The 25104-nt window shown below is 43.4% G+C and overlaps 1 protein-coding gene across 3 annotated transcripts in view; it reads left to right on the top strand.

The window, feature by feature from the left end:
- The window catches only part of LOC108926189 (coiled-coil domain-containing protein 102A-like), a 66761-nt gene continuing 41657 nt past the window's right edge, over positions 1–25104 (top strand). For 2 of the 3 annotated variants that reach the window (XM_018738752.2, XM_018738754.1), the window contains exons 1-2: positions 1–101; positions 23289–23980. In XM_018738752.2, coding sequence (XP_018594268.1) covers positions 23363–23980 — 618 coding nt within the window. In that variant the 5' untranslated portion in view covers positions 1–101; positions 23289–23362. Of the gene's footprint in view, positions 102–171; positions 220–23288; positions 23981–25104 lie in introns of those variants that run through there. The other variant, XM_018738753.2, reaches the window with a different exon arrangement.

Below are 25104 nucleotides of genomic sequence, written 5' to 3' on the forward strand. Positions count from 1 at the left end.
TTCAGGGTAGGAAGCAGAATCGGGAACGGAACAAGGACGAAGCGGAGCGGTTTGAAACACCGCCAGGAAAACACAATCATTCTGTCGGAAGTGGTAATAAGGTCAGTGCATGAATGTACTTATTTCGCAATTGTAATAGAGAAGTGCAAATAGGTACATACCTGGCTGGTACGGAATGACACGGCAGCACCCATCCGTGCACGCGAAGGGGGCGAGAGTGTGAGTGTGTTCAATGGCGAGCGAGGAGGTGCTTCTAGTTCGAGCTTACACAATTTGTTTTTTTATCCCTTGTTGTCTTGCTGTCTGAATTTGTTCCACGAATTGAACATACAGACTGTTGTTGCATGCTTCGGTGTTCGTGTTTTACGTAGCCTGTGTTAGCTCGTGAGCTAATCTAGGCTTAGGCTTTGCGGGTGTCTGACCCACACACACACACAGCATTCAGATTTTTTCAAATGGACTTGGACACTGACTGAGTGATTTATTTATTTAAAATGTTAGTTGGGGTGTATACAGCTCGTTGGTTACAAGTTGTAGGACCTCTCTTTGACCCTGGGCATTGTGATTTGTGAGTTAAAAGTTCCCATCTGACTCCTCAGCTCCGTTGACGGAACAGCATCAGTCACTTCTTAAAATCAAACTTACGGTTGATGTTGAGGAATTTGTACAGACAGCGGCATTGGCCAATCACAATCTCCCATTTGAGAACACTTACGATTTCATCCAATTACATTTCTCATGTGTTGGACGGGGGCGTTTCCTACTACATCTTTTTGTTCAGGGTTCTGTAGCTACTACATGTCTTCCACAAATCTGTGTATCACTATCAGTGTTTGATTTATGAATCGTCTGTTTACTGTCGAATGTTGACATCCATTCTGGGTGTAGTCAGAACTAAGTATTAAAAACATGTTTTTATAGCTGGGTTGCAGTTCAGAGAGAGGTGGTATATGAGATTTTGTAATAATATGTAACAGTTTTCAGTCACAATCTCTCATTACACTCTCCTGTCTTTTTTTGGGCTGAGTTTTAGAAAGGAATACATGTTGCTCCCTTTCACATTTTATGCCATTTTTGTGCAAACATCCGAGACCACACAAATATTGTCAGTTTTGTACTTCTAGTGTGTGTGCATTTTAATACGTATTAATTTTTTACTTGTATTTCTAATTATTGAAACATGACTTTTTCTCCACTGCCGAGTGTGTGTGGTATCGTAGTCTATGTGCTACAGTATGTTGCATCTCTTTGCTTGCAACTAAATCTGTTTATATACCTACTCTTCTATGGGTATGGCAGGTGCACGTTGTGGGCAAAAGCTGTTTTTCCGCAAGGTAACAATACCAGGAAAGTAACCTGGGCTGGTGCTGCAAGGCTCGGTTGGTCCAGTTGGAAAGTCTTTCTTAGGCAGTGGCTGATGACAGTGTTGGCGCCCGCAGCATCTGTTTTTATTCCGCAGGCTTCAACGAATGGTTGTAAAACTATAGCCTTCACAAACAAAATGTATTTGATGGGAGGCCAGACAAATTTCAAGTTACAGTCGGATTCACATTTTCCGCTCCCGGAATAGCACCTCAAAACCATATTCTTGTGCAATAAATCCCTTTATAATTGTCAAGCAAGCTTCATTCCTCCAGAGGCTGGTGCACATTAAAAAGGGCAGCTGTTGGTGGAAAGTAAGATTTATTGAACCCCTATACACACAGCAACTCTCAGTGCTCTATTTTCCTTCCAAAGTTCCGGTTTCCACACGTGGAGCCTCTCAGAAGCTCACGCATCAGAATGGTTGTCTCTTTTTAACCGTTTCTCTTCTCTTTTTTTATATTGGTTTTTGTTTTTTCCTTGTGGTAAGAATGTAAAAATTGGACCAGTGTCGCCCGCAGATACGCTGACCTTTTGTCCAAAACCTGTGGTTTCAGTCAGATTTCACAGTGCTGCCCAGGTAGTTTTCAAATAGTGTTTCCATGGTGTTAAATTCATCTTCATTTTCAATGCAGTTATGATGATGTAACCCTTATACACTTGCTGTATGTCTGGTAGCCACAGTTTCGGTTCCAGTCTCTGTCTGGTGGTCATTCAGTCTGTATTGTAGTGCCTAGAGCTACTCCCTTTGGACCCAAAGGTTGCATGTTCGATTCCCACCTCTGGCTGTAGTAGCCTTAAGCGAGGGTACTGAGCCCAAAAATTGCTTCACTAAAAATTAGTCAGCGGTGTGAATGGGTAAAATAATGTAACTACCTTCATCTTGTAAGTCACTTTAGAGAAAAGCATTATCTAAATTAATAAGTGAAAGTATTGTGATAAAGATCTCATTCTACTGCTGATTTCATGTTATTTTCATATTTTTCTGGACTTTTGATGTTTGCTGGTGGAATGCACTGAACTAACTGGCGGTTATATCTGCTGGTGGACTTGATACCGTATATGTTTATAAGACCTGAGTGCTGCGCAGATGAATGTTCATTTGCTCATAGATCGGGCATATTGTACTTAGTTCTGAGAATTTCTGTACTGAAAATTGACTGTAGTGTAAGGCAAATAATAAACTAAGGGGAATAAAACATACTCAGATCCTCATGCATTATGTATTGCGACAGTGGTTGTTTGATCTTTGCGAGAAAAATCATGGAGAAGTTCTACTGCACTGTAAGATCACTGAAAACCTTGTACTTTTACGGCTTTGCACCCATCTTTATCATTTAAATTGGTAGATTTGTTATTATTTGAAAAATATTGTTTGAGCACATGAAATGGCCCAACCACACATTGAATGTGTGACTGAGCTTGTTTTGTTTTGCAACACAAGTATTTAGCAAAGGGGTGTTTGGTTTGATTAGTTGTATTGTGTACATATTCAGTTCAATTTATTTTTCTAAAGCGCTCTTCTCACGCAGTGACACAGAGCGCTTTAACACAGGCATAAGAAAGAGAAACAACTACGTCAACATATTGGGGCCTTGTCTAAAACAAACATGCTTTTGTACGAAATTAATAATGTGTATTGTTTGACGTAGTGCTTTGTATAAAATGTGAAATTTGGGGATATTAATTTAAACATTCCATAAGGGGTGGCACAGTGACACAGCAGGTAGTGCTGCTGCCTCACAGTACCTGGGCATAGGTTCAAAATCCATCTAAGTCTGTGTAGAGTTTGCAGCATTTTTTCCATGTCCAGTGGGTTTCTTCTGGGTGCACCGGTTTCCTGCCATAGTGGGTGAGTGGGTGGATCTGTGGCTACCTTGCAATGGACTGGCATCCCATCCAGGGTGTACCCACCCAGATTCAGGGTTAGGCTCTGGACTGCCATGAGCACGACAAGCAGTTTGAGTGAATGAGTGAGTGAGTGAGTGAGGCATTGTAACACTGCATAATAGTTTATCTAGTTTAATTCGCATAGCCAGACACATTTTTAAGAAATCAGATTAGAACCGTTGTTGTCAGAATTTCCAGACTGGCAAAATACTTCGCACACTGTATTAGAGTTAAAACTGTACATTTTCTTTAAATGGAATTTTAACATCCACACAGGTTTTCTTCCTTACTTTATACTTTAATTCAAATACTGTGTCAAATGTTATATATTCTGTACATATGATTTGTTTGTACAATAGAACAATAAAAAGATGTCTCTCTCTTTGCGGCATGTTTTATGAGCTTGGAGGCTCCTCCTGCATTTTTGCCATTTTGCACCGTACCTGACATGGTTCAGCAAGCAAGGAACATATGCAGCGCGGTACGTTTGGAGAAGACGGGGCTCTGTACCCCACCTCAGTTGAATGTTTCACGGATAATGGGCACACCAGCGCTTGGCACCCAGTGAATGGAGGCAATTTGAGAGGAACCTTGTCTGCTCCCACCGCCACGCTCTTTCCTCCTTGATTTGTCACAGGGAGGGACTCTGTGTGGTTGCCATGGCAATAGTGTATTTGTCGGTAGGAGCGGGCCCGGTCAGTTACTGCCCATCTGGTGCCTGTCTGCTGGATGCGTGTGTCTATCACAGGAGCAGAGCTAGGGACGATGCTTGTTTTTGTATTGCTTTCATTGTGCCTTTATAATCTTGTGATTTTCAGTGGATGTACTCCCCTCTGAAAAAAACAAGCAACAAGTTAATGGATGTGCTGTCATGTTGTATTTATTCAGGCTTTCCGCCTTTGGGTATTGGTGTTTTTGTTGTGCCGATGTTGTGGTGCAGCCAGTCAATGCTTCTTCTTTGAAGATTGACGGGACCTTCTCAGCTGGCCTCTTTAAACACAGACCTTCCTCTCACACGGTTCTCCTAATTCCCCAGGCTCAGAGTCTGTTTGTTCTGTCTCCCCTCTTTAGCCCTCATCCTCTGTCTCTTTGCTGTTTTTGCCAGTATGGTTTCCCGTATTAGTTGGATACAGGAATGTTGCTACAAACAGTTCCAGGTCAGCGTCAAATGTGCCTCTGGCCTTTACAGATGGAACAAGTCCTGATTGTTATCTTAAACAGGATGTCAGGGTGTACATAGAGTTCGGAGCTCCTCAGCTCTTCAGACAGATGTTGTTGAGCTTGTTTAGAGTTAGCTGTTACTTTTAGATGACTACCAGAAAGCAATGTTTAAAGGACCTAAATTTGTAGACATGATGATGCTTTCTACACTGTAATCTGTAAACACAACAGAAATTGTGTGTGTGCGCACGTGGGCATGCATGTGTGTGTTCTCTCTTCATGTGCTTGTAGTCATGTGGCCTCTAGGAAATGTAGTGCAGGTCTAATTTTGTTTTTGAGTTCTATTTTGAATTCACACTCCTGGGCCATGTTGAGATTATGCTCTTATGCATCCAAACAGTCTGGGATGGAGCTGCTATTTTGGGCTTGGCCTGCTGACAGAGCTAATTAAGGAACAATTGTTGTTTTGTTCTCTGTTATATATATTAAAAAAAAAAAAAAAAAAAAAATACAAGGAGTTTATCGATTTTTCTCAAATGATTCAGTATGCTGGCCTGTTCCTCAATTCTCTGCTGAAATCCAGAGTGGCAGTGCCCCTTTCCGCCAGGTCCCGGGGGTTGGGGGTTGTTGCCTCTCTTGGTTTCATACAGGGGAGAGGGAATTGGCTGGTGCATCTGGTCACAGGTGGGCCTGAGATGTTTCAGAGCAGGTGTGCACACATACACATCAGTTTCTAACTAGTATTTAGGTGACACCTCTGACAAAGGCATAACACATATGTAACACATACATACAGAGGTCTTGACTTACAACGGGGTTCTGTTCCAACGACCACGTCATAAGTCGCAAATCCCCTTACACTCTATTATATAAACCATAAGTATACAGTTAGCATGCGTGAATGTTGTGTTGTGTAAAAGTGCTTTCTTACATTTTCACTTCATTACTGAAATTATTGAAAATTAAAGATTTGTTTTTAAAATACTGAAATAGAATAATAGTAATATATAGTACAGTATCATAAATAAATTGTCATGCAGCGCTGCTGTTTTCAGTTTAATTTCTAAATCTTTGGGTTAGACACCTAAACACAGACTGAGACATTAAGGAACACGGCGCCTTGCGGCAGCCGGGTCGCCTGATGTCGGCGTACAGCAGATGCAGCGATCATCATCACTTGATACCACCAAATGTCAGGACTCAAAATGTGATAAGGTCAATGCAACAGTTGTAAGTCATATATGTCATAAGTCATGGACTACCTGTACTACAAGCAATTTAATCACCAGTTCAACTGAAACATGTCTTTGGAGAGTGGGAGGAATCCCACATAAATATGGGAAGAACATGCAGACTACACACAGACTGAGCAGAGATCAAACTCACATCCAAAGGAACACCAGTACTACCTGTTGGGTCACTGTGCCGCTTAGTCATGTGTGTATGCTCCCAAAACTGTGCTTCTCACTTTTATCCTGTTGCCGTAGTAAGGCATTTTAACACCTTAAAACGGTGCTTTTCCCCCTAGCCATTCTTTTACCGTGCCAGAAGCAGCAAAGCAGACTTGAATGCATTCTTCTAATCAATGTTAGATGTTGCCCAATTGCCAGTGAGGAGCTGGCTGCCTTGGCTCACACAGCGGTACATATTGATGAACGTCCAGGACCGCAGAATAAGAGCACATACCGGGCCCAGTGCTCGACCTTGCTGTCCGAACGGCCTCAAAGAGCGCGCTGCTCCCCGGTGCGTTGTTGGACTTAATTTACACCAGCTGTTATGCTGTGTGGAGCTCTCCTGCAGTTGGTTGGGAGGTCAGCGTTTGAGTTGGGGGGGGGGGGGAAATGCTTGGCTTGCCTGTTTTGTCTGACTGTTTTCTTTCCTCGTGAGGTTTACTTTGGTCTTTGTTTCAGGTTTACTCCTTGGGAAGTGTACATGCAGATTTTGAGGGAGAGCTTATTGTGCTTGCAGAAGTTTTCCTGTGTGTGCGTGCATTTTTGTCTGGCTTCCCAAAAGCCAAGGTTAGAATAGCTGGAAAGGTAGTGAGAATGGTCATTTCAGAAATATTTGCTTGAAGAATCCATTGGTAGAGTTGCTGTCTGAAATAAAACTGTTACGAGTTCGTTCAGCTTTTTGCTTTGTTCTTACGAGATAGTTATTACACAGCTGGTTGAGCAAAGTTGATCTACGTTTGCAAAATTTCTTTTTTTTTTTTTTTTTTTTTTTTTTTAAAAAAAAATCCTGACAAAAGCCACCTTTCATATCGGTATCTTGGTTATGCTAATGATTGGAGAGTTTGGACCCCCGTAGCCAGGGTGGGGTTAACTAGTTAGCCAACTTTGAGAGAACAAGGTTCTCAAAGGAAATGGGAGAATTGCATCATGGGAACCACAGGAAATCTGGAAATGGGGCAAGAGGCTTACTGCATGGGTCCCAGGTTCTCAAGTCTCACTGAGTTGGGGAGTTGGGTGTTTGGGGGAGGGTGAGCGCCAGGCTGAGGTATCAAGGTTGCAGTGTGGGGCCACTCACTTCCACCTCAAGTTTGCAAACATTGGGCCAGATGTCCTGTCTGTAATCAAGCAGATTTTGTGGCCTGTGACTGATTATGAAGGATGTTGTCTTGGAGACCAGTGAGTGGATCTTGGGTTTATTTTGTCCAAAACGATGTAGTGTTCACCATGTTAATGAAGCAGAGTGTTTTGGTACTTTGGTACGCTATAGGAGAAATTCAGTGGTCTTAATAGCAGTTGTAAGAGTGGGGTTTGAACTGCCAGCCTTCATTTTACAATCCTTTTTCCCAGGAGGAGTGGGCATCCATTGGTACTTGGATTCTAGTGGGTTTATTTTTTTCCCCCTTTGTTTGCAGTTTAGGAGTTGTTTGTTTTCCTCTCCTCAACAGGCAGCTGTCTTGCTCTAGTGTTATGTATATGTATTATAAAAGTAAATTTTAAGTAACCTTGTTCAGCCCTCAGTGTCGCTCTGGTAAGAAGTGTACTCTATAAAAAATAAATTTAATTGAATTTTTCTTTCATTCCTATGCTGACTCTTTTTTTTTTTTTTTAAACAAAAGTGAATAATGGATATTTTAGGTATTTTTCATGCAAGATGTACAGTGTGTGAGGCACTTATTTAAATGTGTTCTCATCTTTCAGGTGACTCCTTGGAGGGTTGGAGTATCTTGGCCAGACATGAGCGCCATTGTGATGTAGAGTCATATTCGTAACAACACTTTGTACGTAGATCTGAAAAACATACAGTTCTCTGCACCGAGTGTCAGCTCTCATTTCAGGCACATGTAATTGGCTCCACTGTTCTAGTTCTGTGCCCACTAGCAGAGTCAAAGGAAGGGGGTGAGGCCAACCAAGGGGGCATTTAAGCACTCTTGAAGCCCTCTTCCACCAATCGTTGTGAAGGTGGCTGAGATGGGCCATTGCTTTGTACTGAACATGGTATCGATGACTAAGCTTTGTATACAGTTTGGTTCACCACAGCTAGTCTCGGCTAGCCCTTCTGCAGCAAACGGGTTTTCCTGTTGTGAGCAGCCATGATGGTGTAAAACCACAGTGACACGTCACACCATCTAATCCTTCGGGAGCTCCCAGTCAGCCCATTAGCGCTCAGTTTTAAAGGCTTTTAATGCTCAATTGCTTTTGCAGTACAGTAATTGTTGACTGCTTCTAATGCCTCCTTAATGGTTTCCAGTCTGTGAGCCTTCAGCACCAAGAGTAAATGCTGCTGCAAGAGCTGGACAGAGAATCTCCCATGATGTGGAGCAGAGGCCCCTCTTAGGCAGGATGTGAGGGCCTCTGTGCTCAGGAGCAGCAGCCGGCAGATTCCTGACCTCCCCTTTTTGTTCCGCCCCAGGAACAGGAAGCGCCAATCGTGTTGCAGCAGCGTGGAGCACCTCTTTGATCACCATAGCATATTGAGACGTTAATTACGATCAGCCCACAGGCTTGTGAAGAGGGGTGGTGAAATTGTGACCCCTGAACAGCCTGTCGGGGCTGCTAAACTTCTGGCCCTTCTGCTCAACATCATGTCACAAGGACAGGACAACAGATGGACTTCAGGATGAAAAAGAACAGGGTAATCTTGGAGATAGACAGGATTTGTTGATTGATTTTATCCCTTGTGTACTTTGCTGTACTTTAGGAATTACACTCTTGCACGTTTACACGTTGGATGCAAAATATAGAACGCTCCTAGCTTCACATACCCCAGGCCCAGTGAGGTCCCCCCACCAAGCTATGCTCTTAACTGTTTTTTAATACCGTGTACTAGTTTTCTGGCAGAAATTTTCCAGTATTTTTCAGGCACAGTTACCGCCTTGCATAAATTCCACGTAGATTGACCTTTTCCATGCTTCTTCCTTGGACTAAATAATGTGGCACTGCTTTGCTGTTTCAGCTGTTTGCCAAACGTACATCTTATTAAATGAGCGCACACAGTGAAATTGCATCCCTCTCTTTGCTTGTGTCACCACCTTACATGCCCTGAATAAATGATGAGCATTGATACTGATCTCCTCAAGTGGGCCTGTAGTGACTGCAATGAAGCTGCTCAGTACCCAGTACCCAGCTCATCTCTGGCATCACTTAATGCCTCTAGCCTCAATATCTAGTGAGTACAACAGTATGAATATTTACGCCAACTGCAGTTCTGCTTCCTCATGGGTTCTCCCCCTTTTTCCTGTGCACAAGTAATTGGCTCAGTAATTACCGCCGCTCTCTACACAAAGGCTGTTTGTCTGTGTGGCGTCTGAATGTGGGCGGGCCTGCTGGCACTGACTGTCTTACAGACTCTGAGTGTGGGGTCCATTGCGGTGTGCTTGAGTCTGTTTGTGTATGCCTCACTGTTTATATATCTGATGGGGAAAGTTTATCTGCACGGTTTGGAAATTGGTTATTCTGTGTTGGCTGTAACAGTGCAGAAGTGCTGTGGTACCAGAGTAGTAGTGGGTGGGCGGTAGAGGTCAGCTCTGCTCTGCTGCCTCGATCAGCTTTTCTAATAAGGCCAAGAGTTTGGCCTAGGGTGCTCTGTGTGCCGGGTGGGCTGGAGTAAACGGCATTGTACTCGCATCTCACTGCAGTCACGTCATGTATCATGTTACATGGTCCTTGCAGCCCAGGCGGAACATCCAACGCTTCCTGTCCTCACTGCCGGACACAGCAAAGTTAGAGGAAGGAGCTTGGAATCCAGGGTTTCACCAGTGCCAAATGGTGATTCAGCCCCAACTTGGTCACCATGGAAACGGGGGATGTCGAGTGATGATGTTCCGCTCTGTTTCCAGCCATCTGCGGAGAGCCAGCAAGCCAGCAGATTCTGTGGATGAGAGCAAGAACCCTGGGAGCTCTTGATGTGGTTGGGAGTGGAGAACCCCCCTCCTGCTTTTTGGAGATCACTGCAAGTTGAGGGCTTATTTTGCTCTGACCTGGACTGTGGCATTTTTTGGTGAAAAAAGCTCCAGGAAGCTTGCTGTCTGTGTCACACAGGTTTGGCAACCTAATGCTGAGGCTCCCATTGTCAGTGGCTTTGCTGGCTCTCACCAGGTGTACACAATATTCAAAATCCACTGTTGGTTGGAAAGGCCCCCCCCAACAATTAGTTTTAGTGAGGCAAAGCAAGTTAGCATGTTACAATGCACTTTTCTGTAATTGATTTTTTTTTTTTCTTTCCTTATGTATTTTAAATCCAAGAATCCTTTTTGGCAGCTCTTTGCTGCTGTGATTTTGTATGTAAAATTATATTTAAAATGAAACCACTCCATTCACAGACAGAATTGGAAATGTGGAAATCCAAGAATGAGGGAAACTTTCGTGGTCACTATTTTGAGGTTCTTTGTACACTGAGAAAGTTGTGTACAGCCACAGAGACAACGCACGCATTTGCACTCTTTCGTACACACGCAAGAAGAAACCACTTGCATTTATGTGCAGTGTGTAACTGCTCCTGGATTACAGTTCCAGGTCACTGCTGTGGTCGGGCTCATTGTGGTTGAAATGACCCTGAGGTGGCCTGGCATTACTGCAGAAGAGCAGTGCAAGGGCCACATTCCCTACTGATGTCTCCCTCCCTCCCTCCGTCGCTGGGTCTTCTGGATGTGTGGGTTAGTGATTTATGTGTGAGAGCAAGTCCAGCTGGCTTAGTGTTTCTGAAAACCCCTGAGAGTGGAAAGTAGGACACCTTTGTGTTATCATTCTGAACATAGCCAGTGGAAGTATTATACTATAATATAGTAAACATTACATCCACAAATTTCTCTGCCTTGCAAAAGTTTCCATATCAGGATGTGGCTTGAACACTTGTCTGATTGCATGGAACAGGTAAGTTGCTTCGATTTTCACATTTGGACAGGTGACATTGTGCTACCTGTCTGATGGACAGGGGGACAGTGCATTAAAGTGAAATATTAAGAAATTTGATCCAAAACAATGACCGTCATCACAATGAAAAGGTTATGTGATGTCACAAAATGTGTTCTGCATTTTTGTTTCAAATAGAATTTCTCATTAAAATTTGTTAAACACGATGTGAAATAGCACTAATAATCTTGCTATTTTAAAGCTTTTTTTTTTTTTTTTTAAACTGTTGGAACCTTTTTGCAAGTATGCTTCCATTCATGTGATGCACTGATTACCTCACTTTAAAGTTTACAAGGCTATTTGCGCTTAGTTATTGTCTTTCTGATGTTTTTAAAAATTGGACTGGTGTGAAATTTGATGGACAGATATAATGTGAAATGTCCTGTGGAGAAACAAACACAAAAATGTAATGTTGAACCCTACATATGGGTTTATAACAAAGTGCCTGAAATGTAAAATGTATTTGCTCGGCTAGTTATGAATCGTGTGCTGAATTGAGATCAGGGACAGTTGGGGGTTGGGGCTTAGTAACGGAGAATTTCTTGAACATTACTAATACACGTACTTTGGTGGCACATGTTTAAGAAGAGTCCAGATTTTTCGGCCCAGCTGATCTGGATTGTTCTTTTGTTGCCGTTCTTCTTTAACGTGCCATGATAAGAGTTTTTCTCAGCAGGGGACTGGGGCAAGGAGAGGAGCAAGGACGGATGATGAGTTTGGGTGGAGGAACATGTCCCTCTTACTGCCCCTGTGGTGGTGGTTTTGGGGTCAGGGCACTTGATTTCAGGCCCAGTGTAATCCACTGCTTTTTCCAAAATACGCTGCAGCGAACACCTTACCTGGACAGGTTGCGTGATTGAGGCATCTTCCTAGCTGAACCAGAATATTTTCTTTTCCTATTCTTTCACTCTTCTATTTACTGGGACATTTTGCAACAGTGTTTCTATTTTTTTTTTTTTTTTTTTTTTTTTTTGAGAATGATGTTTGTCTGCTGCCATATTAGGTGTTGAAAGATGTTTTCTTTGTGTTTGGTTGAATGTACGAGGGTGCTTTCTTGTTTTGATGTTTGTCCATGTGTTAGTTTTTTTTTTTTTTTTGTTCATGTCCTGAGAAGTCAGCAATTTTTTGTTTTTGAGACTCCTCTTCAGTCTCAGTATAAAGGTGGCCTGAGCTCTTTTCTACTTTAAATTTTTCTCCTTCTAGTAACTGTCCTTTTCTGTTTGTCTTTCCTTCTCTGGGTCCCATTTTCCTAGTTTTATGACTCTGCTTTAGTACCATGCTTCTCCATAATTTACAAATTGGTGAGGATATACAAGCTATGGTAAAAATGTTTATAGACTGTTTATTACAGGCAGAGCAAAGCTTCATTCCTTCAAAGTGTCACAACTTTAGATAAAGTCCAGAGAAAGGGAGAAATGTATTTAGGGTGAATCATGCCGTATTTTACTTACTATGAGTGACCTGAAGACTCAGACATTTTTTCAGGCGCTGCTCACTCATACTCACCGGTGAAATACGTGCACACACGCACCCGCTCATTCCTTCTGAGAGCAATGGTATGTTTCCCTGAAGGGTCTTTGTGGGACTGTGCAGTAAATCATGTGCCCTGTATTACAGGGTCTTGTGTTGAATCGGTGGGCCAGCCTGAACTTTGGGGTAGTAAATAACCCCGGTGTGTGTTACTTCCATAGCGGAACTCCCCGTCAATAGAGTGCTCAGTTCTACCATCTGCTCCTCCAGAGGCTCTTTCTCCTCCTCTTCTTCCTTCAGTGCCCCCGGCCAACCTCATCTGTCATTTGCAGTCTTTTCTTTTACATTTGTTGTGTCCACATGACCCATATGACTGAATACACATGGCCTGTATTTCAGGAACACATGGTCCACATGACCCTTACTCAGTTCACATTATCTGTATTATTCTGTTACTATCTCACTGTAATCCTTTCTGTATTTTTCCTTTACTACTCTGTATGAAGTTATTTTGCAGGCTTAGATCACACTTTCCTTTTCCTTTGTTTATTTAGCATCCACCTCCTCAGGTCACAATGTGGGCTATGTGTAGTTTCCTTTTTTCTTTTCTCAATGAGACAGAGATTGTATGTGGGTCATAGCTCTTGTGCTGGTTTCTGCAGGGTTTGGTTTTTTGTGAAGAGCCTTTCTGTTGCCAGGGTGTGGTCTCACACTCCTGCATGGCACTGTGGGCCTGGATGCATAGACACAGCAGGCCAATCCCAACTGGTCTGGCTGCGTGTGGGAGGGAGCCCATGTATTATGGAGAACTTGCCAGTGCTTTAATGATCTGCATGCTGTTGCACAATTAATTGCGTATTCCGCTCGTCTCCATGTTGTGGAATTTTGTTATGCGTTCTCCTGCCAAGTTCATTTACTGCTCTGGTGGAATCCCGTGAAACACAGCGTATGAGTAATTGTCTCACAGAAACATCATTTAAGTAGTTCAGGATTCTGAAACAAAAAAAATATATATTGTAGAGTGAAGATCATGTACTGAAAGTTGACGGTATTGTTCAGTTTAACCCTTGAGGCATCCAGGCAGTGTTGCTGATTGAGAAACTTCACATGCTACCAGAAGATGGCATTTTGACATTTGGAGCACTGCTGCTGTTGGTCCCCTGCAGAGAAACACTTACCACACTGCTGTTTATTAGACATCTGGCATTTTTATTTATTATGTTTATTTAGCTAACACTTGTCTTCAAAGTGAATTATGACTTTTGTATACTAAGCTACTTACAATGATTTGTCCATCTATACAGTTGGTTAATATTTACTGGAGTAATTCAGGGTAGGTATCTTGTTTAAGGGTTCTACAGCGGGAGGTGGGATTCAAACCCAGGGCTATTGATTGCAGGGTAGCAGCTCTAACCACTGTTACCCACTGCCCTGAAATGTCTACATTATATAACATTAATCTTTTACAGACTTTTCCACAAATAATGAAAGCAGTAAGTGACTTTAAATTCAAAATGTGGTCAGTTGTGTGAGATTGGCTAAAAGGCATCTCTAGAATGTAACTTGGATGCCTTGTGGAAATGTAACCAAAAAGTTTGGGGTGTTATGAATGGCTGCCAGTTGCCTTCTTTGGCACTAGGGTGACGAGTACAGAGACGAGTCTCAAACAGCACACGGGGCTGAATTAGCCTTCAGTGTGTGGATAATTGGCTCACTATAAGAGCATTGAGCTGCCGGGTGTGTGTGAAGGCACACCGCCAACAGACAATGCAGTGAGCGTGGCCCAGGGGTGGTGGATCTCCCCATGCTTCAGAAAAGGCTTCTGGTCTCCTTTGTGTGTGGAAGCGGAGGAAGAAGCAATACGAACTCTCATGCTCTGTCGTTGCACGACCGTGGCCGACCGCAGGAAGTCATCAGTCACTGTTGCCAGAGGGGGCACGCGTCCCAGTAATGACAAAGGGACTAAAAACTGCACAGGATTGATCTGCTTCCTGGTCCTACTAGCTGACCTGTACATGGATATTGAAACTGTAATGGTGTAGCAGTTAGAACTGTCACCTTCCACTCAAAGGACCCGGGTTCAGATCCAGCCTCCCACTTGGATTACCCTTGATCAAGGTACTTAACCCTGAATGTATGCAGTAGAAATTGGCCAACTGTATAAATGTGTAAATCAGTATAAGTACTTCAAAACTGTGAACAAGTCCCTTTGGAGCTAAGTATCGGCTAAGTAAACAATTGTAAATCTAAGCCATGGTTTGCCTGTGAAACAGTGTGAAATTGTGACTCTCTCTTCCTCTCTCTGTGTACGTGATGTGTATTCTGAGAAGGTTGTTGAAGGAAAGGGGTTTAATTGATGTACATGAAGGGCTTTGACAGTCCTTCTCCCCAAGGGCAGAGGGGGAGATAGAAATGAGAGAGGGAAAAAAAAAAATCCAGCACAGGAAATATGTCACTGTTTTCATCTCCTTTACATTTATTCATCTGATGGTTTTTTCCAAAGTGACTTAAAATGTTAGGCTACTTATAATGATTTACCCATTTATATGGGTGGGAATTTTTTAATGGGTAGGTACCTTGCTCAGGGGTACTACATGAAGAGGGATTTGAACCTGCAGCCTCTTATTTCAAAGGCAATACCCCTGACCACTAGTCCACCTTCTGTTCCTTCTTTCTCTGTGAAGGTGTCTAAACCTCAGAGGATGCTGACCTCCCATTCCTCGGTTGTCTGTCTTCCTTCTTGCACGAGGGTGCCATCGGCTTCTGTATGGTTTTTACCCCGTTTCCTTTATGGCTCCTCCTTCCCAGCCTGGTGATCCTCCTGATTCAGCAGCTGCTTCCTTCACTCTCTCCTCCTCCTTCCCTCATGCCATATTTGCAGGGTGGACGAAGTTCAGTCGATTTGTGCCTCTACTATTGTTGCTGGGTTTAGACCTAGTTTGCCAGTGGTTGTCGGGGCACAGAGGAGGGGGTCTTCCTGTTCGCTGCCCAAGTTACAGCCCGTTATAGCTGTGCACCTGTTATTTTATAGTTCACAGCTCACCATTTGGGGTTTGTGCATGTTTTCCTTCTGGATGAATAATGACACTGTTAGTATCCAAACGAGGAGGAGGGAGTATCTGATTGCCCGCGTGGCGACTCGGGCCCTACACTCCTGTTTTTGTTGGAACGATGAGTGGATTTTAGCTGTTAGTTTGTCCACACTGTTGAAATCCATCTGCTTCCATGTGCCTCTGTTTGTGTGCGCCTGTCTGCGCACATGTGTAGATGAAGGCAGGGTACGACTTTCAATCAGGTCCCATGCCATCGATTTCACCCGGGGGGGTGTGCGGTTTGGTTGGGGGGGGGTGAGGGTGTTAGTCATGTGATCACAGGATGTAGAATACCTTTTGTGGTGAGTGGTACTAAAGCATGACGGCATACAACTTGTCTCTGTTGGGCTCCTTTTGCTTCTGTGTCGTCTTTAATCGTGTCGTTCCTTTCCCACCCTCTCGGGTTCCCTCTCCTTCCACCTTGTAGGGGATGCAGGAGTCAACAGGAAGCTTGTGAAACTCAGAATGTGGGGATGTTACAGGTGTGTGGGAAGGGGCGTTTTAGGCCTGTGTGTGTGTGTGTGTGTGTGTGTGTGTGTGTGTGTGTGTGTGTGTGTGTGTGTGTGTGTGTGAGAGAGAGGGGCAATAAAATAGCTGCTTCTGTCATCTCACCACAGGACTACATCTAATATTTAAACTCAGTTTACAGGATTACATATTTTCTGTCCAGAACAATAAAACAAAACATGATTTTTAGGGTTTTTTTTTTTTTTTTTAAATCAACACGTGAGTGTGAGACTTGTAGCTTAGCCTAGCTTTACAAAAACGGATTTCATACGTTGTTTTTCTCACTGCATTATGACTTGTTGGCATAACATTGTTTCGCCATAATCACCTTTCTCCAGTACAAAAATGAAATGTGTTTACTGAAGTATTATGACTTTAGGTTTCTGAGGAAAAAGTGCAGAAAGGGATTTTAACGAGTTGCTTCATAGCTCTTGTGAAAGTACGAGGATAAGTTAAAGTATCTGTAATAATCTGTGTCCGCAATCCTGGGCATCTAAATAAATACAGATTATTGCATATTTTTCTTGATTTACCCTTGTACTAAATATTTGTATCTTTTCATAAAATAAATGCCTTGAACAAAATCATGCTAGAGATGTACCTTTGGAAACTCATTGAAACCACTTTTCTGTTGGTCCAAAATGTAATTGTTTTTCATAATTTCTAGTTATACCATACCATGTTTGTTTACAGTCTGTCAACTTCTTCACTCCATCTAAGAGGCAGCCATCTCTTCATCTTTGGCTTTAATGCGAATTGTGCCTTGGATGATGCTGTCATCACACAACTGCTCTGTGTCTGTGGGACAGAAGAAAATAACATAAGGCTTCCTTTGCAATTACGATTCTTTTGCAGTTTTGAAGGTAGATTGGTCTGGAAGGTTCTCTGTGTTCAGGAAAGTCGCACGGCTTTGCATGGCTTCCAAAATGCTTGTTCCACAGCAGATTCTCTCGTTCCTCTCACCTGCTTCAGAGTCAGTGTGTGGTGCCAGTGCTCTCCTGTCTTTAGCACACACTTTGTCATTCTAAAGTTCATACTTTCCTTTTGCATTAATTCATTTAACTAATGGTTTTCTCCAGAGTGACTTACAGTATTTTACTGAGAATTCATTCACTTATACAGCTGGGTAATTTTTACTGAAGTAATTTAGGGTAAGTACCTCGATCCAAGAGTACTGCAGCAGGAGGTGTGATTCAAACTTGGCTCCTTTGAGTTGAAAGCTGGCAGCTGTAGCCACTACGCCCCCTGCTGCCCTGCTATGTTCTCTACAGCACTTACTGCCCATTCATATCTTTCCTGATCTGAGTTCTGTTCTCTCACATAAAGCTGACTTCCTTTAAATGTCAGTGTTAAGTGATGACTTTTGAAGGACAATAAGTTGTAAATGGACAGTGACTTAATATAACAGGTTATAGGTGATTACAGACACATAGATAATGATGCTTATCTTGGATTGCGTTATTTTTGATCTGCTCTACCTGCGTCTCTCATATACATTGAGTAAACATGGATATACATTTTTGAATACTACCTTTGTAATTTGTGGGACACTAAATGAGGATAGAGATGAAGATGCACACAGACTGTTTTTTATGGGTAATAGAAGAGTGCGCATAGTGTCTCCCTCACTCTTCATGTCTTACTAAAATGCTTTACAGAAACAGGAGCGTGGCCTGCAAGGGCCTCTTTCGGGAGCGTCGCTCACTTTTATTGTTTCACTCTGAATGTGTTCAAACGGTGGTTGGATTGGCCATTGTTCTTACCACAATGCCTGTCAGAAGTCTTAAACAGCAAGCCGGCTGAACACCGCCAGGCTGCCATTGAGCGAGTGAGTCGCCATCCTCACTCTCCCACATCAATGCTGGCTAGCCTGCCTGCAGCGAATGATGTCATTCACATCTGGAGACGGCATCTTCGGGTCCCTGCGTTCCTCTGCTTTGCCCACCCTCCTTTGGTTGCTACTCTGGGATAACGCTGGAGGACGTCCCACAGGCCCCTGGGGGCTTGGGAAACGTTGACGGATGGCGGGGGATCCCACGCCGCTCGGAGATGGGGAAGGTCAGGGCTCTTGTTGCATGTGAAAAGCAGTCAGGCTTTATCTGATTACAGATGCCTCCCAGCAGGGCTTGGCTGATTTATTGTGCCTGTTGTTCTCTTCTCATGTGAGGAGGAGTTGTCACTCTCCCCCTCTTTCCATACTAGCAACCAGAATGCAGCCGTTCTCTTGGTGAATGCCTCGGCACTCTACGGTTCGCAAGCTACTGGAAGCCAGAAGATGCTGGCACTGAGGTCAGGCCAGAGCTGCTTGTGATGAAAAATGAGCACTAAAAATTATTGCCCGCGTCGAAATGAAATTGGCAGGCTGAGGAGGCAGTGAAGATGGAGGTATCTCCGGTTGTCTCCCAGAGGGAGGGTTTAGGGAAATAGGTGTGTCGCTGGGGTGGAGATTGTGAGGGGACAGGAGTGGTGGTTAGTAATGGAAAAATCACTTTAATTTCATTAGCAAGTGTTCCAGGTATCCTAAACCCACTGATTTATAGATCTCTTCCTTTGTGGCTGTGATATCATGGAATTTTTTTTTTTTCCTTCTCCATCGTCAGATTCAGGTGAGTTGCCGGCATTTTCCTGGTGTAACTCATTTTATTTCAGGGGACTTCTTCTCCATGGTATCCCATCCCTGCTAAATCTATAATGTATAAATAAGGTGGTGGGACTACTATGGGAATACGTTTTTATTAAAAACGCATGATGGAGGGAAAAGTTACGTATGAATACAAATAAACTTGAAAGCATTTTATATTACATTTAATATGTGACACTTGGTTGAAATTTTGCACATATTCCTTCACTCATTGAAGTGACATTCTTAGGTTTTGATCCGTAGTCTCACAGTGGAATCCTTTTGTGCATTCAGGTTTCTTCTTCCTGTTAGACCTTCAACACTCTGCTTTTAAGGCTACAGAGCATTCCAGAGTCTGTTGTTAGGCCCACTCCCTTGGTCATCAGGGAGTTAAAAAAGCAGTTTGGACTCAACAATTTAAATTAATTAAAAAAAATTAATTAAAAATTAAATATGTTCTAAATTTGGGTCACGCTCAAGCCCTGCCATGTTCTTTGGGTGAGCAGGCCATTGTAGAAGACACCCACTGATGCCATGGCTTTTACCTAGGTCTAGTGTAGCTGTAATACTTTGTGTTCTTGTCATTAAAGAAGTGTTAATATCATAGGCAAGGCATCAAGACGTCCAGACAAGTGCGGAAGCCTGCATTAGTGTGGCAGAACTTATCGAGAGGACATGAGGAACTGGCTTTGGGATCATGTCATTGACCACGAAGCTAAAGGTGTGTGTTGAGACCTACATCTACATAATGCAGTCTTTGCCTGCCATGCAAAAGTAGTTTGTTCCTTAAAAATCCCATATAAGGTAAATGTTTGTAAATTAAAAACATAATTACTATTGGTTTCCATTGTAAAATTTTGGTGTTCTGAGCTCCAGAATTGACACTCATTTATGCTAAAATATTACCAAATTCCATTAAAATGAACAGTTACTTCAACAGTTATAATTAGAACATAAGGCAGTTTCCCTGCATAAATTACTCAGTATACTGTATGGATGTCTGCCTGTGCTCATTTAGCTCGCTTGCTCTCTCTCACACACACAGTCTGAAACCGCTTCTCCCATACGGGGTCGCTGCGAGCTGGAGCCTAACCCAGCAACACAGGGCGCAAGGCCTGAGGGGGGAGGGGACACACCCAGGACGGGATGCCAGTCCGTCACAAGACACCCCAAGCGGGTTTCGAATCCCAGACCCACCAGAGAGCAGGCCCTGGCCAAACCCACTGTGCCACCGTGTCCCCCTTTCATTCAGCTCTAATATATCAATTAAACCTTCAATGAAAAAGGACAGTAAAGACAAAATCAGTGAGAACAATGCAAAAGAATTCACACTCAGTGAACAAGTTGACATGGTTTGGACAGTCCAAACAGAGCCTATAATAATTATAATGATTACTGAGATTATAACAGGTGAAACTAGCAAACAAGGACTGATGGAGCTTGAGAACTTGACACAAGCTGAAGCACAAACCGTGGGCTATGATGGCTCTAGTCTCCTGTTGGTCAGCTGTTGAGTGGTGTGCAACATCCAAATTTAGTTTCCATAAATGTGAAGAAACATTCTGGAAGTTAAAGTAGGGATATTAAATGAAATTCTTTGAAAAGTTTGAATTTTTTTCCACCCAGATTGGTGTGCCTTGTGGGTGTCTTGACTTAATTGCGTAATTTTGACTGAAATTGAGTTGAGTAATTTTAGAGTAGCGGGGGTCACGGTGCGGTCCTTCCTTCTGAATGAGTGTCAACAGCGGAGTTAGTCTACTATACTTCCTCAGAATCAACTTTAAGGCTGCTGTAGCTGGCTTTTATGATACTTCTTGTGTTTGACTGTACTGGATTGTTTCTGGTCCTGAATCTTAGCATCTCTTGGGTTGGTGTAGTAAAGGAACAGTCTTCTTACAAAGCCAAACCTATGTTCACAGCTCTTATGTCACAATTGTCCTCCTTTTGCTCCTGCCCGAGATACTGTGAAGAATTGAATAGGGTATCAGTCCGCATTTTTTTCTGAACCCACTTTTCTCCTCATCTCCTGATAATCACATACATTTTGCATTGCGTCATCTGTCATGATCATCTTCTTGTCTTCTTTCAGCCTCAGTCTTGTATAAGGTGGACATAATGTGTGTGGCCAAAATTGGTGATATCCATAGAAGCTTATTGCCTGTTGTGAAATGCACTTGTACACAAGTTGTGCATCATTTTGGAGAAAAGTATCTGTTAAATGCATAAATGAAAGAAAACCTAACTGATATTTGTTCCTCTCACCTCTTCTGTACACTTAGCCTTCATTCTCGTATTTTTCTCAGCTCGTCTTTTTCCATACTACTGGTAGTAATATTTCTTTTTATCAAATCCAGATGGAGATTCTCATTTTAAAAAAAAAAAAAAAAAAATCTTCCTTTTCTTTGTGTCTCAGTACTTAAAATATATTGCAACAGTCTGTGTTGTTGATGTCTTTCTATGTTCTTTCTTTCTTTGCTTCTTGTTCACATTTTGTCGGACAGCAACCCTCCCTTCATCAGATCTCACTCTGCTGTTTGCCGCTTTCTGCCTGACAGTTAGCAAAGCCATCAGACACAGAGCTCACCATGTGTGTCGTGTGTGATGGCTCTCTTTGTGACTCGTAGCCATGCACAATGCTGGAGCGCCACCGTGGCCCGAGACAGTCCCTGGCTATGTCTTTTTCAGTTGGAGGTCAGTTTGTTTCAGAACCCAGTTTTTTGTTCCCCATACCATGTTTGTATTTGTATTCCCTGTTGCATGAGGAATGTCCTTTCTCCCGCCGATCCTAGCCGGAAGCTCGTTGCTATGTGTTTTGAGCAGGCGTGGATTTTTGTCTTTGTCTTCTTTTCTCATCCCACAAAGCACTACCAGCAGTGTGTCTGATAGCGTGGCTTGGCATCGCGACTGTTTTTGAGTTAAAAGCTTATTTATGTGAACAAGGGTCTGTTGAGGTTTTCCTTTGTGATTGTTTTTCTTTTTAAAAAAATCTGGGGTATGTAATACTCCCATTTGCGGGAGAGCAGAGCTGTCTTCTGTTCTGTGTGTTACTGTAGGCACCGGCAGTCCCACTGTGGAACTCGGATACCCGTGCTACTGGGCAGTTGCCCTCATTGCCATGAGGAGACGCGAAACCCAACTCTGTGAGATACGAAGAATGACTATAGGAGCTGCACGGCTAATATCTGCTCTACTTTTTCCTTTTTGCCATGTCATGGAGAACAGGCTTTATTAGCATGGTATGGAGGAGAGTGTTGCTGATAAACAGTGTCAGTGATATGGGTTATAGATTACAGATGTATCTCATTTGGCTGTAACAAAATGTAGCACTGCATATAATAAAATATGTGCTTGATCGTTGTGTCCCCTGCTTCCCTCCTGCTTCTGTCTGATATTCCCTTCCCTCTCCGAGGGTCTGGGCTGGGAGACGGCCAGCCGGGGAGTGAAGTTGTCCCTGGAGAACTATGCTCATTCCTGGTTCTGAGTCTTTTTTTGAAGTATTATTTTTTTATTTAATATCAGTACTAATATGATGCAGATGTAACTTTGACTTAATTAATGTGGTTAAGGTTTTAATGAAATAAGAAGTCACATAAAGAGATGGGAGATCAGCAGTTAGAATTGATTTTTTTTTTTTGTCTTGGCATATGCATACCTGTGTGATGCGTGTGTGGGATCTGGTGAAACAGACTTATCGTGAATCAGGAGAGAATTATTGCTCAGCCAAGCGGTAAATAAAGTGAATTAGTTCCCAATGCAGGCTCCCTTTCAAGAATGCCACGGTGAATTGGGTACCAGGAAAACGTCTGATCAAGGGCTTTGATCGTCCTGAGACGTGCGATTGGCGTAGACTGATTACACGATTCATTTCCTCGGGGGTGTGTGTGTTTGGAGGGGTTGAGGGATAATGTCAAAATCTCTCTCTTAATCCTTTACACCAAAGCAATCTTTTTTTTTTTCTGCCCCCAGTTACAAGGATAAGCTTTTCTTTTTGTCTTCTGTTCCACTGTGATTTGATGATTAATATTCAGCCCTGGGAGGAAACAAAGCCAGACTCTCTTGTTCTCTCCATTTTTATCCCCCCCCCCCCCCCCCCATCTCTCTCCATCTCCTTGTCTCTTGTGGTTTGTTAAGCAGAGAAACATGTCTCATTGTTGTTAGAGGTGAGGAGTGGTGACCTCTGAGCGGAGCTCTGAGCTTGGCCTTGGTCTCTCCAGGAAAGCTCCGGCCCGTTTGACATGGCCTTTTGAGTCTCCAGAGCCATCACTGGATGTGCAGCCCGCCCGAGGATCAGGTTGCCGTGGTTTCTTGTACGTTGCCATGGCGTTGACTGGGCCCTGTAATGACCTGGTTCTGTATTATACGCATATCTCCGTTAGACCTGTGCAGCTCACCCTATGGTTGGTCTCGGTGTTCTTAACTGTTTCGAAGCTGACTCAGTTATTTGGTCTTTCAGCAACTGGGTTTTATTTACAAAACCATTGTTTTATTTACAGAATTTTTCATTTGCAATTCCCTGCATGTTTCTTTTTTACAATGGCTATCCGGTGAGAACTTAAATGTTCTGGTGGAGCGGAAAAGAAAAAGGGTACGAAGGCATTTAGAAACAAGCATGAAAATAATAGTGCAGCATGAAAATATAATTATACTATACACTATTCTTTTACATTTTTATTATAACATGGAAAATGTATGAAATTAGTAACTAAATATAACAAAGACTTATTGTACAGCTTGGCACTTATGCGTATCAATTGTTTATATACCCTAATCCTTTCCTAAGTGAAGGACTACCTGTAAAGTTGTTTCTGTTCTTCTCTGGTTTTACAGGAAACCAATGTGACAAAGACCATGGACTCATAACGCAGCTTCCTGTTTTGTTACTTGGAAGCATTGGTGCAGCAATGAACCACACCCCCAGCCCCCACATGACCGAGGCCAAGTCCGGTGCCTCCATCCTCTCTGGGCTGGGCCTTGGCTTGGGCTCTGATAGGATGATGTCACCGGACAGCATGGCCAACACTCCCAGCCCCGTGGGTGGCACACCCAATTCCAGTCCCCCGCTGCTCCTGTCACCAGTGGGCTGCATGGGTCTGGCTGACGGTGGTGACTGGGAGAGTCGAGAGGAGCTGCGCCTGCGGGAGCTGGAGGAAGCACGGGCACGGGCTGCTCAGATGGAGAAGACGATGCGCTGGTGGTCGGACTGCACAGCCAACTGGCGGGAAAAGTGGAGTAAGGTGCGAGCGGAGCGTAACAAAGCACGCGAGGAGGTGCGTCAGCTGCGCCAGCGCCTCGACGCCCTCACTAAGGAGCTGACGAGTGTTCGGCGAGAGCGCCAGGAGCTGACCTCCGAGAATGAGCAATTGCGCCGCACTGGCCCTGCCTCTTCCTCATCCTCCCCCCCACCACCCCTCTCGCCTGATCCCGCAGCCTGCAACCAGGAGCAGGAGTCCGAGGGGTCAGGGACGCTGGAGCAAGAGCCCGTGCGGGACGTGGGCACCGAGAAGCCTGACAGGAGCAAGGTGGGTCCCAAGGCTACAAAATGCCTGGTGAATTAGCCAGTGCTGGCAAGAATGGGTCTGTCTTCATTGAGAACTGTCATAGAGTACGGCCTCAGCTCAATGCGGAGGATACAGAAAGACATGGTGTATTAAAATGAAATAGAGCTGTGCTCTAAATTCTTTGTAGAACTTAGACCAAGAACAACAGGTGGCATAGTGGTTAGAACTACAGCCTTCAGAACTGAAGGTCACAGGTTTCAATCCGTTTCAGCTGTCATTTCCATAATCAAGGTACTTGCTCTGAATTGCTCCAGTGATAAAAGACTCACCTGTATAAATGGTTAAATAATAGTAAGTAGCTTAACACTTGTTAGTTCCTTTGGAGAAAGGTATTTTGCTGTTTGTCCTGGAAATATCCATACATGTCCCCAGTCACCGCAGTAGAATGCCCCAGAAGGGTAGACAACCACTGACACTTATACTTTAAGTGGTTTATTTTTCTCTCCTCCTTTGCAGCTTGGCGTTTCTTGTTTTCCTCTCCACAGCTGCCAGCTGCCTCATCCTAATAGTTGTCAATGTCTGTTGCCTTAGTAACTGTATATTTGTATTGCACCATTCCTTTCTCTACTTTACCATTCCTTGCTACTGTGTTGAGGACTCTCTCACTGTGGTGGGAAGAACTCTCTATTGAAATAAATGGAAATCAGCAGAATTGAATGCATCATCTAAATGAATAAATGTATTGGGCAGGAACAGGCAGTTGTGTTCCAGAAGCGGGTTTTGGCAGTGCTGTCAACTTATAGATCAACATCATTTGGCTTTTACAGTCAAAAAGTGTCTGCGGAGAGGAACGTAGCCCAGTTTATAACTTTTTTTCACACTAGGTGTGAAGTCAGGTGATGCGTTTTCTCTCCAACCGAATTTAATTATTCAGCTGAGACTTGGGACACAGCAAAAGACCCAGAGACTCACTGCAGCCCCTTCTGATCTATAGACTGAGGAGGAATAGGGCAAACAGGTGTGAAATATATCATTCAGACCGGATATGCCTTTGGCCAGATAAATGTCTGTGAAAATGTTACTTGTTCAGGTGGATAAGCTGCACATTTCCCAGCTTTCTGCAGTTATTCTTGTTGTTAAACTTG

The sequence above is a fragment of the Scleropages formosus genome, chromosome 7, assembly GCF_900964775.1.
Source record: "Scleropages formosus chromosome 7, fSclFor1.1, whole genome shotgun sequence".
NCBI lineage: Eukaryota > Metazoa > Chordata > Actinopteri > Osteoglossiformes > Osteoglossidae > Scleropages > Scleropages formosus.